Raw genomic sequence first — 20,509 nt, 5'->3', positions numbered from 1 at the left:
AATATGGCCATAATGGTGTCCGTCTCATAAATTTTGTTACGACTGCAAAGCCTGAATGGATGGCTGTATCTACATGGGATTTTCACTGCTAACTTTCTTATGATGTATTACTGGTTTTAAATGGAAATGGCACCAGTCTGTTATCCAGTATGGTTATAGTGGCAGCCATCTTGAAAATCTTGATTTTGCTACTTGGGGTGAAAATACAATTGCCATGTATCAGTATGATTCACATCTACAATGTGATACATTATTGATGCACATATTTAAACTTGTTGGTCTTTTGTTCTTTTTAAGGTCTGTTACTTGTAGGGTGGTGCTTTTTTATATGTGTTGACATCTTGGTAGTATTTCCAGTGTGCAGATTACAGAAAGACATAAACTTATCACATTTTCATTTGCCATTCTCATTCATGAAAGAGAAAAATGAAATACTTAGAAACAGATTACGTGTTGTCATTGGCATTAATTCAGCCTTTTTGGCCATTTCTGGCTTCTCCATTTGATCAGATGCAGGACTCCTTTTGGTCGCCTTACCCTTCGTTTCGCACTGCTTGAATGTTTAAAACATTTTTTTTGTCTTCACTTAAAAAAAAGGCATTAGGTTCTTGTCATCAAAACTGGAAACAGGGCAATGAAAATCTTACGTAGAACAAGTCCAAGTTTAGGGGTTGAGAAGACTAACAGCCAAATTCATCATATTTTACTTATTGCTTAAAACAACTGCTACAGCCACATGAGCTCAATTCTGTCAGTGAAAAAGGAAAGTATTGACAACACCCACTTGCCTTCTTAAAATTAACCATGTGACTATAATTCAGGCAATTTGGAATCTTCTCCCTTGCCAATTCTGTGATAATTTTTTTTATATCCTGTCAGCACAGCTAGTTGCAGATTACATAATTATATCAGTGTAAATAGAGACATTCCAAACCTGTTCCCCATGTGTGACTTAAGTTTTGTACAGATCTTTTATTACACTTATGTGAGAAGCTTATCTGTTGCTTTGTGTCTGTTTGGATTGAGTTTAATTCAATGCCTATGGTGTGTTACTCAGTGAATAAGCTTCAGTTTGTTCTGATTGGTGGTATTTTTTTTACTTTAACTTGAGCAAATAGTAACTCCCAATCAGAATTGAATGTAACATATTTCACTGTGTGACACACACCCAAAGTGTAGCCTTCAAATTTAATCATGGCCCCGAGTGGTCTAAAGCACTCTCCATTACGGATAACTGCCATCTCACCTCTGCGTGAGTTTGAGTCTCAGATTCAGCCAATGTGGGTATGTGAGAAAGCTTGCCAATAGCTTCTCGTGGGTCGGTGATTCTTTCCAGTGGTTTTCCCGGGTTCTTCCTCCACCATTAATACTGGCCGCCATGTATAGCCTATTGTGTGCTGAAAAATGGCATTAAACCCAACAACAAACAACAACATCAAATTTAATCCAAGTAGACAAGCTACAAGGCAACAGAAAATCTTTGAGTAAAAGTGGTTATTAAGTGATAAGTAATGAATATAAATGTCATGTAGCCTGGAATGTCTCCATTATGTTGTTGTATGTTATGAGTGGCTGAACGTGCTGATGGGATGAAGTATTTAGCATGGAATTGGCGAAGGGGGAGGAGCAGATTTCAAAGCATGTGAGTTAGTCACTTTCCTTTAATTTGTAGAAGGCAAGTGGGTCTTGTCAATATTCTTTTTTAATCTGACAGAAATAGGTACTTATGTCTGCATCAGCTATCTTAGATGAATTATCAACTTAAAGAATAAGAAGGTGAACAACTAATAATTACTTGTGACAGCCAAAGATTAAAATAGCTTGCATCTTTTTGTATTGATTCTTCCCCAGCAGTATTAATATGGATTTTGATATGGAAAAAGTATTGATGCATCAATATAATGATTAATCATGTTGCTCCTAATTGCTACACATTCTGAAGGAATAGTCACATCAACATGGTACTTTCACTGAAGGGATAGTCACATCATCATGGTACTTTCACTGATGGGATAGTCACTTCAACATGGTACTTTTACTGAATGGATAGTCACATCAACATGGTACTTTCACTGAAGGGATAGTCACATTAACATGGTACTCTCACTGAATGGATATTCACATCAACATGGTACTCTCACTGAAGGGATAATCACATTAACATGGTACTCTCACTGAAGGGATAGTCACATCAACATGGCACTTTCACTGAAGGGATAGTCAAATCAACATGGCACTTTCACTGAAGAGATAGTCACATCAACATGGTACTTTCACTGAATGGATAGTCACATCAACATGGTACTCTCACTGAAGGGATAGTCACATTAACATGGTACTCTCACTGAAGGGATAATCACATTAACATGGTACTCTCACTGAAGGGATAGTCACATCAACATGGTACTTTCACTGAAGAGATAGTCACATCAACATGGTACTTTCACTGAAGGGATAGTCACATCAACATTGTACTTTCACTGAAGGGATAAGTCACATCAACATGGTACTTTCACTGAAGAGATAGTCACATCAACATGGTACTTTCACTGAAGGGATAGTCACATCAACATGGTACTTTCACTGAAAGAATTCTAATGATGTACATAGACATGATTTAGTCCTAAATGAAAATGCCTGCCAGTATGATATCCAGTATGTCCACCAGGGTGGTCTTGTTGAAAATCTTATCACTTATCTTCCTTAACAGATGATCATATTGGCAAGAGGTTTTAGTAAAAGACTGTTTATCACATCTGAAAGAAAATGGTGCTGATCTGTTATTGAATATTTCCACTTTGTTGTCCATCTTGAAAATCTTGTTGTGGCTACTCCTCCTGAATAAATGGCCTTATTGTAATGGGATAATAGGGTTTTCACTAAAAGACATCTTATGTAAGCCAGGTTGTGCTAAATGAAAAGATTTAATCAAGCTTAACATGTGGTATATCTTGAGATTGTCTGAGTCAAGTTCTGTGATTTTCTGTCCATGATATGGTGATTTTGGTTCAGTATTTTCATTAAAAGACAATTTGGTCCTGAATAAAACTTAAGCTGATTAGACTTCTAATATGTGGCCATCTTGAAAATCTTTGTTATCATTGGTCCTTTTTAAGGGAGTGTCATGTTGACATGAGGTTTTCATTAGAACGCTTCCAAATACATATGAAGTCTGACGTAACTCGATGTGTTGCCATTGTGACATACCAAAATTTGACAACTCTTGAAACATCCTCTTCTTCATTACAATTTTTGTGCATTGAATAATCATATATAAAGTACATGGCTATATAACTAAAAAATTGGCTGCCCTGGCAGCCATATTTACAGTCTTGTTATTGTTGCTCATCCTGAACAGATGGTCATATCAGCATGAGGCTTTCACTAAAATATTTGTATCACTATGTAGCTAGTAGTGCTCATCTGACCTCCAATGTGACACAGTGACTATATCATACATCTTGCTGTCATTACTCCTTTTGCCACTATGGTTGCATTGACATGGAGTTTTCAACCAAAAAACCCACTGAATAGGTTCTGAATGAAATTGGAGCAGATTGCATTATCAGCATACTGGATCTTTTGTGACAGGTTTTGGAAACCAGACCTCATTGAACTTGTCAGGTCATGGGTCATTACCTGAAATTTCTTTCTTCACTAAGCTTATGAACACAGTAACTTGAACATACAATGTTGAAGTTTGAGTAGGCTTTGTACTGAATTGCATTCCAATGAACATGTTGACTATAAGTACTCTGGCTTTGATTTTATGGTCAGAGGCCTTGATTGAAACTTTTAGATGTACTGGCCTGTAAGCATGATTGTATGGCCAAATGCCTTGACCTAGATTTTTAGCTGCACTGGCTTGTAAACATCATTGTATGACCAAATGCCTTGACCTAGATTTTCAGCTGCACTGGCTTGTAAGCATGATTGTATGGCCAAAGGCCTTGAGCATGATTTTTAGCTGCCCTGGCTTGTAAGCATGATTGTATGACCAAAGGCCTTGAGCATCATTTTTAGCTGCAGTGTGAGATACATGTTATATCATTGACTGTGTTATATTTAAGTGCATTATAGTGAAATAAATCCATGACCATATCCATGTTATATCAGGAACTGTGTTATACTGAGATGTTTTATAGTGAAGGACTGGTGTTCAGTCTTAAGGAGCAAAGTTGCAGATCAAGTCCTTTGAGCTGGTCAACAAGAGTGTGTTTCAAAATTAATTTCATTATGCAGAATAATGTCTTACAGTTATGTATTTTTTTAGCTCTTCTAGCCCTAAGGCCAATTATAATTGTATGTGATAACTTGTTTTCTTCAGCTGTATCTCATTTATTCTTCATTTTTCCTTGAGCGCTTGCCTATAAAGATGATAGTATGAACAAATACTAATTGATTTCAATCCAAATTAGTGTATTGGTTGATCTTGAAAATGAATCAAAATGTTGGTGATAAGGAATCCTACATGACCTTTGGTTCAAGGTCAGAGGTCAGGCATCATTTTGGGGCTATAGTATTTTTAACACAATATCTTATAAATCTTGATATTATGGGATAAATAATTTTTTATTTCTCATAAATAATCAGTTCAAGTGATCAGTTTAATAATTGTAAGTTTGGTAAATTTGTGAAATTTCTAATGTTTGGTAAATTGTTATAGTTTATAAAGTTTTGTAAATTTGTAAGGTTTAAACAGTTTGGTAAATTGTTGAATGTTTATAAAGTTTGTTAAATTTATAATGTTTATAAAGTTTTGTAAATTTGTAAGGTTTAGAATGAATCATAAATATTAATGAGCATTCTTATTAGTAAGAAATTTTGTTGAAAAAATATCCTTTTCTTGATGCAGAAAAATAATAATTTCTTACTATGGAAACTGAAATTTGTATAGTGTTCCATTGTGTTCAACTGTGATTCAACATTTTTTTTGTGTACCTGTTTTTGTGGCATACTGGTTTTTGTGGAGTTTGTGGTTACTACAAATCACAGATTTAAAGACCAAGCAAACAGTTAATCTTATGGGTAAATGATAAGACTCAATTCACATATTTAAGAAGGAATAAAAATGTAATTTTTCACTAAACCCCCAAAATTGATACCAACAAAAATAAATTCACTGTGTTATATGACAACAACCAAAGTGTCTTGCATTAATCACACCTCAAATCTCTTTCTCTTTCAGAACTGGTTTGATGACTGGATTTCTCATAACACACCAAAAGCCCAATTCAACCAAGCCATTACTCGTACAGCTGTACACAGGCAAAGGGTTGAGATGAAGTCACCATTCTATAGGTCATGTGACTTAACTGCAATGGCTGTTGCAGTTGACAAATCAGTTGCCATAGATACAGAATCAGTTTATGCCACTGTGGAGTTATCAGGGACCTTAACAAGGGGCCAGATGGTTGTGGACTGGAAGGGATGTTTGGGAAAAAACCCAAATGTGACCCTGGTAAAGAAAGTAAATGTAGAGAAAGCTAGACAGATGTATAATCAAATGATACAATGAAGTAGTATTAAAGAGATCAAATTACATATGTAGCTTCCGGATTCTAATCAGAGAAGAAGTATGATGAAATGAAATAATTAAATGACTAAACAGCTCCTTTATTTCTGGGGTGGAGGTGTACATTTTGACATGAAATCACTAGCTCCTGAAGTTAGAATAATTGTTATTCTGAACAAGTACATGAAATAAAAATGACTTTCAGGTTAATTTAACTGGCTTCATCGTATTCATAGCTACTTACAAGGGCTCAAATAGAAATGGTAAATTCTTTACAAAACCTTGCATAGCAATGATTACAGATTGTCCCATCAGAGCAACAGTGATTGTCAAGAAGCAATAATATGATTTTCAAAAGCTGTAGTGTCATTGTCAAGAAGCAATAATGTGATTATCAAGAAGCAGTAATGTGATTGTCAAGAAGCAATAATATGATTGTCAAAAGCTATAATGTCATTGTCAAGAAGCAATAATGTGATTATCAAGAAGCAGTAATGTGATTGTCAAGAAGCAATAATATAATTGTCAAAAGCTATAATGTCATTGTCAAGAAGCAATAATGTGATTATCAAGAAGCAGTAATGTGATTGTCAAGAAGCAATAATATGATTGTCAAAAGCTATAATGTCATTGTCAAGAAGCAATAATGTGATTATCAAGAAGCAGTAATGTGATTGTCAAGAAGCAATAATATGATTTTCAAAAGCTATAGTGTCATTGTCAAGAAGCAATAATGTGATTATCAAGAAGCAGTAATGTGATTGTCAAGAAGCAATAATATAATTGTCAAAAGCTATAATGTCATTGTCAAGAAGCAATAATGTGATTATCAAGAAGCAGTAATGTGATTGTCAAGAAGCAATAATATGATTGTCAAAAGTTATAATGTCATTGTCAAGAAGCAATAATGTGATTATCAAGAAGCAGTAATGTGATTGTCAAGAAGCAATAATATGATTGTCAAAAGCTATAATGTCATTGTCAAGAAGAAATATTGTGATTATCAAGAAGCAGTAATGTGATTGTCATGAAGCAATAACGTGATTGTCAAGAAGTTAAAGGTCATAATAAGAATATTGATCAAGTTTTATATCCACTCAGAAACAGTAATGAGAAATTGTTGGCAGATGCAGTTATGTATATTCATTGATGATAAAATGAATTTAGCAGTTTGTTGAATGAAGTAGAGTTGAATCACAGATTATAGCCAGTGGTGCGATCAATTAAAAAGTTATGGTACCTTTGATTTTTTTGAATAAATGATTCTTAAAGTATATCTTTTTGTGATTAACCAGATTTCATATAGGGCAGAGGAATATAGTTAACAGTACTGTATAACCAGCCACAAGAGTACTATTTTCAACTAATGTTATGTAAATTCACAAGGAAAAATGAAGTGCATAATTAGAGACAATGATGAAGCATTTGTATTAGTTATACACAAAAAACAGAATAGAGACGAGTTATTAACAAGGCTTAGGGCTTACAAAAACCACTAATTCTCTGATCCTGACTATGTAACCATTTTTTGTGTAAGGCAGACTTTACATTTTAGTCATCCCTAAGTGTAGAGATGCAGATTCATGGCTTGAGAATAGATTTGTATGCATTTTCTGATTAACGTCTAGCATGCACCAATTATCCATTACTTTTGCCTTTTGTTCCTTCCTGTTGACACATCAGAGTATGTTGCAAAGGAAGCTGACTTTGTTTGTGATCCAGGTACCTGAAACATACTTAATATTGAAATGGTCCAAATGATGACAATGTTACGTTCAGAGCAAAAACAGTGGGTCAGGAATCATTCTCATACATGGCTCCTGATCTAAATATATAGTAAGTCATTTCATTTTAATGTGGAAGAAATTTCATTTTCAACAAACTCGCACAAATATGAGAACTAATGAACCAAAGAATTTATTTTTTGTACATCAGAAAATAGTCTTCCTCCAACTTTATTAGCTCATTGTCAAGATAAAGTGAAGACACATGTATACATTTCTGTCTGTATACAGTACTGTCATTAAATGCCAGGGTCCAGGGATTTACCCTGTTAACTTTACTGCTAGCACCTGCCTATATTCAGTGAGTCAATAAATGTTTATTAAATAAAAATAATATAGAAAAAGCCCCTCCTATATTTGTGGAAAATCTTGGTACTTGTAAAATTTAATGAACACACTGTGTATATAATTACATTTTACCAGAAATATGTTACTGGCCTGCATTTGAAATAAGTATCTCTACCAGTTCCCACAAGTTATCACATATTGAATTCTGCTATAATCAATTTATAAAGCACATAATGTTGAGACTACATTTGATGGGTCATAATTGAGATGTGGGTCATAACTTTACAATTCTTTTGGACAATCAACAGTGATCTATTTCACTGGCACCCTTTGTTAGCTGTATGGCAATGTATCAATGTATTTATAATAATGCCGGTGACCTGGGGCAAAAATAATGCAGTTTAACTTGGCAAAACTAGTACAATTTTGACACTTAACTGCCTACATGTCCAACTTAACAAGCATGCTGAAAAGCGAACCTCTTCACATTAGAATGACACCTTGATTTCTGACATGTCCCAATAAATGTGAAGACCGTTAATCAAGGGCTTGGTGTGAAACTGCAGTTTCTCTAGTTTCTAGAGTGACATATGGGACCACATATTAGAAGGGTTTTGCCGAGTGGTCTAAAGCTGGCCGCCATGTATATCCTATCGTGTGCTGAAAAATGGCGTTAAACCCTAAAACAACAACAACAACAAAGAAGGGTTTTAAACTTGATGTCTTTGCTTGGAACATGATTTTTTAAAATTGTTTTGAACCAATTTTAGTATCAAGCTTGCATTAGGTGCCTGTGGTTGTTTTTAGCAAGAACATAAGTAATCTAGAGAGTTAGTGCACTGTCTTGAAAGTGATGACAGGAGTGAGTATCTCATACAACTCACTTGTCCCAGGGACAAGGGCATATAAACATTTCCCCAAGCTCTGTATTAAGTTGCCATCTTGAAAACCTTGGTATTGCTACTCTCTGTAACAGGTGGTAATTTAGACACAAGTTTTCACTTCATGTGATATATGCTTGGGCTTAATGGAAAATGACCTACAGATGACCAACAAATTAAAGTTATTGTTTTCATTTTATTAGTCTCAAATTGTTAAATTTGCAGAGTGGCAGTATCTGCCACAGTGAAGCCTGGTGCTACTAATTTGCATCATTCACCCTTTGAAGGCTTCCTGTTTTTGCACACCCAGACAGATGGTCATAGACTCATGTAACATGGCCAGTACCATATATTATGTATTGGTTATTGATGATCAGAAGCCCTTCTTTTTCTTAAATTAGGTAAACAAAATCTGTGTTACTCTAAGGCTATTCATTTCATGTAATTCATGTGATGTCCTTGGTCCACATATTATTGTAGCAGGAAAATGATAAGAGACTTGTCATATTCTGCTGTTTTTATGGAAAAATAAATTGAGCAAGAAAAAATCTTCCCTAAGGGTGACAGGATAGGGCAGTTTGACCCATGGGTAATAAGAGCTTTTACCTGAGACTTGATACACCTTTTCTGTTACAAGCACTGATCTCAAACTGTATTTATACTTTTTGCATTTTTGTACTTCACTGAACTTCTTAAAGCAATGACTTGTATAATTTAGTAGTTGTATGAGCCTATTTGGGGTCAGGGGTCAATGGGTCAAGCTAGACTGTTTAGGGTCGTATGGGAATTAACATTCAGGGGTCAAGCTAGACTTGAATTTTAGGGAGAAATGACTTCTCCTTTTTGACAGAACAGGGAGTTGTTGTAGGATTTAACGCCATTTTTCAGTACAAAATAGGCTATACATGGTGACTAGTATAAATGGTGGATGAAGAACCCATGAAAACCCCGGAAAGAACCACCAACCCATGAGAGGCTATTGGCAAGCTTTCTCACGTACCCACATTGGCCAAGCCCGACAATACAGGGAGAAGTGAGAGCTTAACCGGGAAAAGAGGAAGCAAAGCAGGATACACAATCTCTCTCTCTCTCTATATATATATATATGTATAGAGAGAGAGAGAGAGAGAGAGAGTGCATGTATGTGTGTTTTCATTCTCTTAATTGGATTATGGCCTCTATTTCTCAATATGCATATCTGCTTTTAACATTCATTTTAAGCAATATTTTATTTTCAAGTAGAAACCTTCTGAATTGCATGTATATTATGACATTTTGTATGTGTACAAAAATTATCATATTTGTATGCAATGTATTTTGGCCATATGACTTAAGAACACTTTAAAAGCTCTATATCATAATGAATTTTAACTGATTGTAGTAAATAGACTAAAGTATTGTAATTGTAAAACTACCCTTAAATAACATTTTTTTTTTCTTATTAAAGTTCACTATAAAAAGGCAGTTGAAAATTATTTGTAAACTTGTTTGAAACAACCCCTGTAACATGTACATGAGAGCAAATGCACTAGTGTCTTCATACCATTTTGTTTGACCCAATTTCTTTGTTGCCAATAAAACATTATTTTAACTATTGATAGATAACACAGTCAAGCATTAATGAACTAATTTTTAAAAAGATAGATGCCATTGGTCCTTTTCAGAATCACCTTTATCTCTTTGAAAAGAGATACTACTTAACGATTGCCAAGTCAAATAAAACGTAATACCTGCATGATTCAATTATGTGCATAGTATCAATACAAATGTAAAAAAATCAAGACGACACACGTACCTTTATTTCTTTATATATATTATCTGTCTACGAATTAGAATGAAAATTTCATGACATCGCAAAAATTTCTTTCTTTCACTATCTCTCTTTTTGAATTTCTGTACTGGTATAGGTTCCTCCTTTTCACATGCAGTTCTCTTGCCTTCTTGAAGGGTATTGTTGTTTCTTCTGTTTCTGCTTCTAAAGAATGCCCCGTCTTCTGATTATTCTCTTTCTCTTAGGACACTGAATACAAATGCCAAATTTTCTTACAATGATAACAGGTGTCATTACATTTGTCTCTCTCTTCTTCTGTCTTTCCTTTTCTTTGATCTTGTGGACATTCTGGAGCCCTGTGTTCTTTCTCGCAACAGAGGTACCAAGTATCTTGACTTTTATCTCGAGCACAATACGTGGTGCTGTTGAAGTGGTGTACGTTTGGCATTCCTGAAATGCAGAAATATTATGACTTGCTGTTGCCTTATTTATGCTTTGAATGTATATTCTCAAGTGTTTCGTATAGCTCTTGTTATTTCGAGGACCAGATTTCAAGGACCAGATTTCCCAGATTTATGTCTATCATCATCAAGAGCATTTTGATGATCAATACTATTGCAAAAGATGTGACCAAGGATTTCACATTTATTTTGGAGAGAGATGTTGTGGGTGTTCAGCATCCACACCTTGCAAGCAAACATTTCTCAGTCCAGTTAGGAACACCATCGCATGAGTGAAATTCAACAATTGAGAGGTGTTTGCAAATTATCGAGAGTGTCTTCCACTTGAGAAAATCATATTCGAACAAATGATTCATGTTTGTTTAGGAAAGAAAAGATGCAATATTTGTGACCAGTTCGTGGATTTTGAGCATCATTTACACCCAAAACTGTGAGAATGAACTGGGGGCAAAGAATTGAAGGAAATCCAAAAACAGAAATGGAAACAAGTGGATTTTGACATTGTCTTTACATTGAATGTATATTGGAAACTGAATCATATCCCTAATTTTTGCATAGCTCATTGTGCTTGTGAAAAGTATGTACTGGAACATCACTGCCTCAGTTGTGGTACGATTGCAGGTGGATGAGAAAACAATCTTCCTGTGTTACTCTACCAACAACAGTGTCAAGAAGACATACCATTTTATGGGGATTGCCATTGATATGCTTCTCTACCGACAACACATGGATGGAAGAAGATGTACTGTTTTATAGGGACTGCCATCGATATGCTACTCTACCTGCAACACATGAATTGAAGAAGACATACCGTTTATGGGGACTGCCATTGATATGCTATTCTACCGACAACACATGGATTGAAGAAGACATACCGTTTTATGGGGACTGCCATTGATATGCTACTCTACCAACAACACATGGATTGAAGAAGATATACCATTTTATAGGGACTGCCATCGATATGCTGCTCTACCCACAACATATGGAGTGAAGAAGGCATACCATTTTATAGGGACTGCCATCGATATGCTATTCTACCCACAACACATGGATTGAAGAAGATATACCCTTTTATAGGGATTGCCATCGATATGCTACTCTACCCACAACACATGGATTGAAGAAGACATACTGTTTTATGGGGACTGCCATTGATATGCTACTCTACCGACAACACATGGATTGAAGAAGACATACTGTTTTATGGGGACTGCCATTGATATGCTACTCTACTGACAACACATGGATTGAAGAAGACATACCGTTTTATGGGGACTGCCATTGATATGCTACTCTACCTGCAACACATGGATTGAAGAAGACATACCGTTTTATGGGGACTGCCATTGATATGCTACTCTACCGACAACATATGGATTGAAGATATACGGTTTTATAGGGACTGCCATCAATATGCTGCTCTACCGACAACACGTGGAGTGAAGAAGACATACCATTTTATGGGGACTGCCATCGATATGCTACAGCCATGGCCATGGCTCAAAGTGTTTCGGGATACGATTGACAATATATTTTCAATTATTATTCATAACAATGTACATAATGTCCAACAGTCACCATAAATAGGGCCAATTTTATTTATATGAACTTGCTACAGGTACTGTTTAAAGATTCCATACATGGTTTGGTTATGTCTTTGAGAAGAATGCCTAAAACTTTGGAATGACATAAATGGCCAGAGGCTATTTCTCATACTTTTTCACTACCGAAGCCAGTCAACATGTTGTGCTCCCTCATTTGCCTGAGGTTTGTTATTACATCCCCAATGGTATGTTTATCACAACGGGAAGCATTTTGCGATTTCTGCACTCTTCAGACCCATTTGATTTTCATATTGCCGATCTGACGTGGACATTGAACAGCGGTGTTTTTGAATATTCTGATACAGAAGTATTGATCCTTGAAAGAAGCTTCTACCGTTGCCAAAGGCTGTGGATTAGTCTTTCAAAAGAAGTTCATGCATGCCTCAATCATATCTCTCAGTATCTTAAAAGTTACGGCATGGTAGTATGGAGGATGAATCAGTGTGACTCGCTTGCTGTACAACATGGAAAAATTGTACACCTAGAAAGAACGACGGAAGACAATGGTTTGCCAAAGTCATATTTAATTGTTTTTGAGAAAAATTGTCACAAGGTATGATATTACCCAAGACTGAATACTCCGCACATCCAGGTCTCTACTTTCAACTGACAGATGACAAAGGAAAATTATGAAATGCATGGAAATCGTCTTTGAAGATCTAATCTTGGTGAATTACGAAGAATCCTCAGAATTAGCATCACCTGATATGTTTGGAAAACTCAACAGCATACGTGACAAGCAATACCTGTTGGTAGTCATATGATGCCTTGTAAGTGTTAGGAGATCGAGTCATTAACTTTGATACAGACAGTTATATGTACACCCATCGATCTGGTAGCAATCACCAAGACATATGAGGCGACGGTTTAGTCATGTGGACTGACAAACACCAGGAAGACACTGTTGTATGATTTGCTAGTAGTGGTCCCAAAAGTAATGGATAACAATACCGACACTGTCACAGACAAATGCATACTAAGAGCAGAGTCAAAGGACTGGCATTGAACTATCATATGAGTCAAATAGTAAACCTTGACGTGGGCAGGATCAAGAATTTCATGTGAAAACATTGGATCAACAAAACCACCAAATTGTCAGATGCCCTTGTAAAAAATAGTCTACCACATTGTATACTACAAACGAGTGCGACCTCGGATCACAACACTTTGCCATACAGACACACTGTGCTGCAGTATAAAAGGGGAAAGTTACATCAACAATTCATTGTGAATCAAACCCTGACCAAGAAAGATAAATAATCCAACACAGCAACATGAGGGACCCACTAAAGACTCTATGTGCACTATTGAACTTGAATGCAATGCTGGGACTTGTGATCGGATTGATGCTGTACACTGCAACAGCAGTAATGGAGCATGACCTTGCTGCCCCTCTACCATTGAAAGCGATATCTTTTGTGTACCTTGCAGTCTAACAGTTAATGTGATTAAGCACGACCTTTCTGCTTTACTGCTAATAGTGATGCTGTGCATATAACTATCTGATACCAAGATATCAAGTGCAGTCTTACAGTTGTGGCATGAAGATCCATGAATGGGAATATCAAGACTTCTGCAACATGCAAGATGGTAACGGTACTGTCACTTCTAGTCATCAAAAGAGCACCCGTCTCAAAACTCATAATTAACACTTTTAGGTTTCCTTGTGGTTTAAGAATTGTATGACTTATTAGTAAGCTTTTTCAACTGTAATATTGATACTTTACCCCATTCAATTAAAAATAAGAACAATACACTGAATACAAAGGTTTATTCCTATCTCTATTTACTAAATACGTACATCTAGAAGTATCCTCAGAAATCGCTGTCAAGAAAGTTTGGATAGTCCAATTTAATTAAGGAACTGGCTAATTGCTTGCGTTGAGAAATTTCTTTCTAACAACGGTTCCCCATCAGCTACAATTGGTCTAAGAAAGCTATAAACGGAGAAATAACTATAAATTGCGCATCCCCAGCTTTTAGAATCCTTCATCTTAATAACTGTGCATGGGCATCAAACCAGCAATGTTACCTCCACGATACAAAATATGTATAGCAACTTGATAAAGATAAATTCACTGCCGAAAGATAGGAGAACATATCATAGTGATATCCAATTCGAACCTCCAATTGAATGTGTTTCATTTTGCCTCCAAATGTAGAAACTTGTTGCCCCTGATTTCTGAGCCTGGACTAACGGGATTCATCATTGTTTGAAGACCCCCCCCCCAAAAAAAAAAACGATTGTGAACTCAACGTGATTTGAACACGCAAACTTCAGATTTGGAGTCAGACGTTCTACCATTGCGCCACGAAGTCAGATAACTTCTTGCAACAAACATTCTAAACATGCATTTCAATTTGAATAACTGTACACGATGCAGATAAGAGGTACTTGGCATTTACTGATTGTCCAAATAACATCATCACTCACGCATGATATAAGAAGAACTACACCGTTCTCAACATTCACTTTCTTAATACCATTTATTACAGCTGAATGGAGACGTTGACCTCAGAATATACATAGAATTCGCCATCTCTGGCCAGGCATACGTGTTCTTTCGTCATTTCTTTCAGTCGGTCTCTCCACCAATCAGAATTGTTTATTGAAATTGACTGTTTACTGTTTTTTTTTCTTCAGATAAGCTTCAAATGGAAAGAGCCTGGTGTTAATAAGTTGCTCTTGAGCCTAAACTGGTGACAAAACAAACATTTATTTCTGTACAAAATATCTCCTATTTTGCAAAAGAAACGAGTGCGATTCAACGGAATGAAATTTGGGCAACACAGGTGTTGTTTTAGAAATAACCTGTGCATTCCTTCAAGGGATAGAAAAGTGAGACACCGTTATTAACATATTGTACAATTCTATACCTTCTAAGGATCAAAACTATAATTTGTTATCAAATCATTCCTGAAAGAAAGGAACAAACGCATATTTGGTTAGTTTCATGACTTGTCAATTGTATCTCGGCAAGAGAACATATCTGACACAAACAAGCACCCTTTTAAATAGCTTTGCCACTACCCAGGAATGGTTTAAGTGTGATATCTATCACAACGTTTACTCACCCGCCATCTTCCCAGTGGCGTCGCTAGGGGGGTGCGGACCGCACCGGGTGATACTATCTCAGAGGGGTGACACCAAAATGAAAAATTGCAAATTTTACAGAGCACACACTGCTCGGTCTAGTCGGATTTCATAAGCGGTTAACCGATCATAGTTAAATACATGACTAGCAGGCACAGCAGTGGCGTCGCTAGGGGGGTGCGTACTGCACCGGGTGACACCATCAGAGGGGGTGACACCAAAATGACATTACTAAGGGTTCTGTATGGTCTGTTACGGAAGGAGGACCATGGGGGTGACACCATGAGCTACCGCAATGGGTGACACCAACCTGAGTGACGCCACTGATCCTACCCCCACCTCCCAATCACCTTCACCAGTATGGAAGTATAGAAAACTTCATTAACATGCAAAAGCGTGAGCCACTAACTGAAGGCATGCAGTGCGTTGAGCCATTGAATTCTACACAAAAAGAGCAATACTATTCAACGCGGAAAAATGTCAGAGCAGCAGTTTTTAGAATCCTTCATCTTAATAACTGTGCATGGGCATCAAACCAGCAATGTTACCTCCACGATACAAAATATGTATAGCAACTAGATAAAAACAAATTCAATGCCTAAAGATAGGAGAACATATAGTGATATCCAATTCGAACCATCACATGGAATGTGTTTCTTTTTGAATCCAAATGTAGAAACGTTTTGCCTCTGATCTCTGGGCCAGGACGTTATGATAGTTCCTATCTATATAGAGGTTCAGTCCGACACTAACGTGATTCATCATTGTTTGAAGACCAAAAAAGAAATAAAAGCGATTGTGACCTCGACGTGATTCGAACACGCAACCTTCTGATCTGGAGTCAGACGCGCTACCATTGCGCCACGAAGTAATATTAGTTCTTGCAACAAACATTCTAAACATGCATTATACCACTCATATAAAAGGTACTTGGCATTTACCTCTTTTCCAAATGACATCATCACTCACACATGATATAAGAAGAACTACACCGTCCTCAACATTCACTTTCTTAATACCATCTATTACAGCTGAATGTACACGTTGACCTCATGATATGCATATATTTCTCCATCTCTGGCCAGGCTTACTTGTTCTTTCATCATTTTTTTCAGTCGCTCTCTCCACCAATCTGAATTGTTTATTGAAATTGACTGTTTCCTTGGTTTTTTCTGATGGGCTCTATTTGAAAAGAGCTAACATTACTTAGTTGACGTGGATCCGAAATTCCCGACTACATCACTTTTATCTGTACAAGATCTCTCACATTTTACAAAAGAAAAATCAAATGGGTGCAGTTCTAGAGGAAAACTCTTTACACAACAGGAATTTTGTTTTAAAAGTAGTCTGTGCATTCCTTGCGGGATAGGAAACTGAGACACCATTATTAACGTCTTGAACACATCTACACGTTCTGAACATCAAAAATATAATTCGTTATCAAATCATTGACACCAGAAAAGATCAAACGCACAGTTGGCAATTTTCAAGAATTGTTAATCACATCACGGCAAGAGAACATTGCTGAAACACATGTACCTCTTTTCGAAAGCTTAGTTGACATTTTCAGGTGAGGTTCAATGGCGACATCTATCTCAATTGTCACCTATCTTCCACTTCTAGTCATCAAAAGAGCACCCGTCACTAAACTCATAATTAACACTTGGATGTTTTCTTATGGTTTAAGAATTGTATGTCTTATTAGTACACTTTTGAGCTCTAATATTGATACTTTACCCCATTCAATTGAAAATAAGAACGGTACACTGAATACAAAGGTTTATTCCTATCTCTAGCTACTAAATACGTACTCCTAAAGGTATCCTCAAAAATCCCTGTCCAGAAAGTGTGGATAGTCCAATTTCTCTAGGAACTGGGTAATTGCTTGCGTTGATAAATATTTTTCTAACAACGGTTCCCCATCAGCTACAATCTGATGCAACGATAGAAAATACGTATAGCAACTTGATAAATACAAATTCACTGCCTAAAGATAGGAGAACATATCATAGTGATATCCAATTCGAACCATCAAATGGAATGTGTTTCATTTTGCCTCCAAATGTAGAAACGTGTTGCCTCTGATTTCTGGGCCTTGAGGTTAAGACAGTTCCTATCTATATAGTGGTTTAGTCTGACACTAACGTGATTCATCATTGTTTGAGGACCAAAAATGAAATAAAAGTAATTGTGACCTCGACGTGATTCGAACATGCAACCGTCTGATCTGGAGTGAGACGCGCTACCATTGCGCCACGAAGTCATATTAGTTTTTGTAACAAATATTCTAAACACGCATTACACGACTCAGATAAAAGGTACTTGGCATTTACCGCTTTTCCAAATAACATTATCACTCGAGCATAATATAAGAAGAACTACACCGTCCTCAACATTCAATTTCTTAATATCATTTATTACAGCTGAATGGAGACGTTGACCTCAGAATATACACTGAATTCGGCATCTCTGGCCAGGCTTACGTGTTCTTTTGTCATTTCTTTCAGTTGGTCTCTCCATCAATCTGAAATGTTTATTTATATTGACTGTTACCTGTTTTTTTCAGATAGGTTTCAAATGGAAAGAGCCTGGTGTTACTAAGTTGCTCTTCAGCCTAAACAGGTGACAAAACAACATTTATTTCTGTACAAAATATCTCCTATTTTGCAAAAGAAACGAGTGCGATTCAACGGAATGAAATTTGGGCAACACAAGTGTTGTTTTAGAAATAACCTGTGCATTCCTTCAGGGGATAGAAAAGTGAGACACCGTTATTAACATATTGTACAACTCTATACCTTCTAAGGATCAAAACTAGAATTCGTTATCAAATCATTCTTGACAGAAAGGATCAAACGCCGATTTGGTTAGTTTTATGACTTGTCAATTGTATCTCGGCAAGAGAACATATCTGACACAAACAAGCTCCCTTTTAAATAGCTTTGCCACTACCCAGGAATGGTTTAAGTGTGATATCTATCACAACGTTTACCCACCCGCCATCCTACCCCGACAAAAATCAGTTTCATAGTCACTTAGCTGATGTTTTAGTTCTTCATATTTGTTAATGTTATATGATTCTTTAATGGCAACTTTTTCTGAAAATAATTTTAATTTATTTTGTAATCTAAAATATTCTTGCAATCTTTCCTTATTTCTTCTTGTACAGTATACTTGGGAAATTTTTTTAATTTTGTATTTGACATTATCCCACCAAATGAGTGGTTCACTGAAATACATTCCTTCAGTTTTTCCCTCGGAAAGAATTGATTTCACTCTTTGTACATATTCTTCCTCAAAAAGGACATTGCTATTTGGTATCCATAATCCGGGACCTGTTTCCACTTTGCAGGTATTTAGTTTAAGGTATACAAAAGAATGATCACTAATGGATGTATCTGCATAGTAAATATTTTGCACATTGGAATGCAATTTTGAGGAAATCAAAAAATAATCTATTCTTTTCTGCTTCATTTCGCCTAGTACAACTTGTTTTCTGGAGAAACTATGAGTACCAGGATTTCGTGATCTCCATAAATCGGTAATATTCCTATAATGAATGATTTTGTAAAGCTCACGCACAGCTACATCATCAATATGTAAGGCTTTGTCATGTCGATCAATACCTGCTAAAGTTGTATTAAAATCACCAGCCAGGATAGTGCTATCACTAGTACTGTTATGCAAATATGTCTTTAACTTCATGAAAAAGTTATACCTTTCCTTCACAACATTTGGAGCATAAATATTGATTAAATCAATCACTTTATCATCAGTAACTATTTTAAGATGTAAAATTCTACCCTTTTCAATCATTTCTTGTGTCACCTGATTTCTCAATTCTCTCACTACTAAAACAGCAACACCTGCCCTCCTATTGTCAGCATTACTATAAAATATGTCACCATTCCAGATCTCATTTTCTCTAATACTTTCAGCAAACTCATCATCCCAAAAGATTTCTTGCAATAATAAAATATGGCCTCTTTTCTCTTTAAATATTTTCTAAAACAGACTTTAGTTTATTCAAATCACGCACGCCATTTACATTTAGAGATACAATATTTAAAGCCATGATTATGATGAGTGTATTGAAAGTATTTAATATTGTTGAGTGTTTGATCATTTCTTAATAGGTGTTCGTCGTATGCTATTCATTTTCAGGTTAGGTACTGGATTAAACCTTCTCCTCCTCCTTTGTACTACTTTGAAATTTTCGATATTAGGACCATTTTCTTGACATGTACGTGATTCGGTTGATCTTTCAACAACGTCTGTAGCCATCATCCTGTCATCATCTGAATCTGTCACCGATCCATCACCAATTGTATGATTGTTGTTTACTTCCTCCTCAGATTCTATTTCTACATTGGTCATATCAACTCCGCTTCTTTCATTTTCTTCCCCACTTTCTCCACTCTCGTTATCTTGTTTTGCATTCTCAATTTCTTCTTTATCATCTTCGTCACTCGGTAACTCCAATATGTCTTCCCTCGTAGCATCATCAATTTGCGAATGAATGCCTGCAATGTCCTCTCTGTAACACGTACATGTTTGCGCCTCTTTGTGCCATTTGTCGCATATCCTGCATGTACACATTAGAGGAAAACTTCCACAACTGTCACATCTTTGCCTTGTGCAATTCTTAGCTACATGGCCTTGCTCCCCACACTTGTAGCATACAAAATCAGGGCAATCTTTCATAACATGTCCCGGATCTAGGCATCTAGAACATACCTTTACTTGGTTATCGTGTAATACTCTAAAGTATTGCTGACCATTGACAGTCTGAAATTTCAGACTGTAAGGCAAGGATTTTACCTGCTGTGGAAATTTACATTTGACATAACGAGTCCCATCAGCCACACTAGTCCCAGGATAATATCTGCGTTGAATGGGAGAAAGAAGTTCTACTCCGTATCCACCTAGCTTCATACTTATATCATCATCGGTGATGTATGCTGGTAAATGAAGTATAGACACAATAATAGTGTCTGAATATAAGAGAGTACAATCAAAGTGTTCACTTCCAATATCAATTCCACACAAGATATTATATGTTACTTCCTTGCTTGGTAGTGTGAAATCATACAAATTTGCACCTTTGG

General features: G+C 36.2%; 1 protein-coding gene and 2 non-coding genes across 9 annotated transcripts in view; 1 reads left to right on the top strand and 2 right to left on the bottom strand.

Moving 5' to 3' along the window:
• The window catches only part of LOC149777397 (nucleoside hydrolase-like), a 31,446-nt gene extending 24,657 nt beyond the window's left edge, over window positions 1-6,789 (top strand). For 6 of the 7 annotated variants that reach the window (XM_089942004.1, XM_089942005.1, XM_089941999.1 and 3 more), the window contains exon 6: window positions 5,189-6,789. In XM_089942004.1, the coding sequence (XP_089798130.1) occupies window positions 5,189-5,518 (330 nt within the window). In that variant the 3' untranslated portion in view covers window positions 5,519-6,789. The remainder of the gene's footprint in view (window positions 1-5,188) is intronic. The other variant, XR_016416170.1, reaches the window with a different exon arrangement.
• A 9,411-nt stretch (window positions 6,790-16,200) lies between these two features.
• Window positions 16,201-16,272, bottom strand: Trnaw-cca (transfer RNA tryptophan (anticodon CCA)). Its single transcript has one exon. It is a non-coding gene; the product is annotated as a tRNA-Trp (tRNA).
• A 1,320-nt stretch (window positions 16,273-17,592) lies between these two features.
• Window positions 17,593-17,664, bottom strand: Trnaw-cca (transfer RNA tryptophan (anticodon CCA)). The gene has a single exon. It is a non-coding gene; the product is annotated as a tRNA-Trp (tRNA).
• Between the last annotated feature and the right edge of the window lie 2,845 nt (window positions 17,665-20,509).

The sequence above is a fragment of the Sinohyriopsis cumingii genome, chromosome 18 (genome assembly GCF_028554795.1).
Source record: "Sinohyriopsis cumingii isolate HCF-2022 chromosome 18, ASM2855479v2, whole genome shotgun sequence".
NCBI classification, from domain to species: Eukaryota; Metazoa; Mollusca; class Bivalvia; order Unionida; family Unionidae; genus Sinohyriopsis; species Sinohyriopsis cumingii.
Note: the sequence above shows the minus strand (reverse complement) of the source record. Positions and strands in the feature narration are given on the sequence as shown.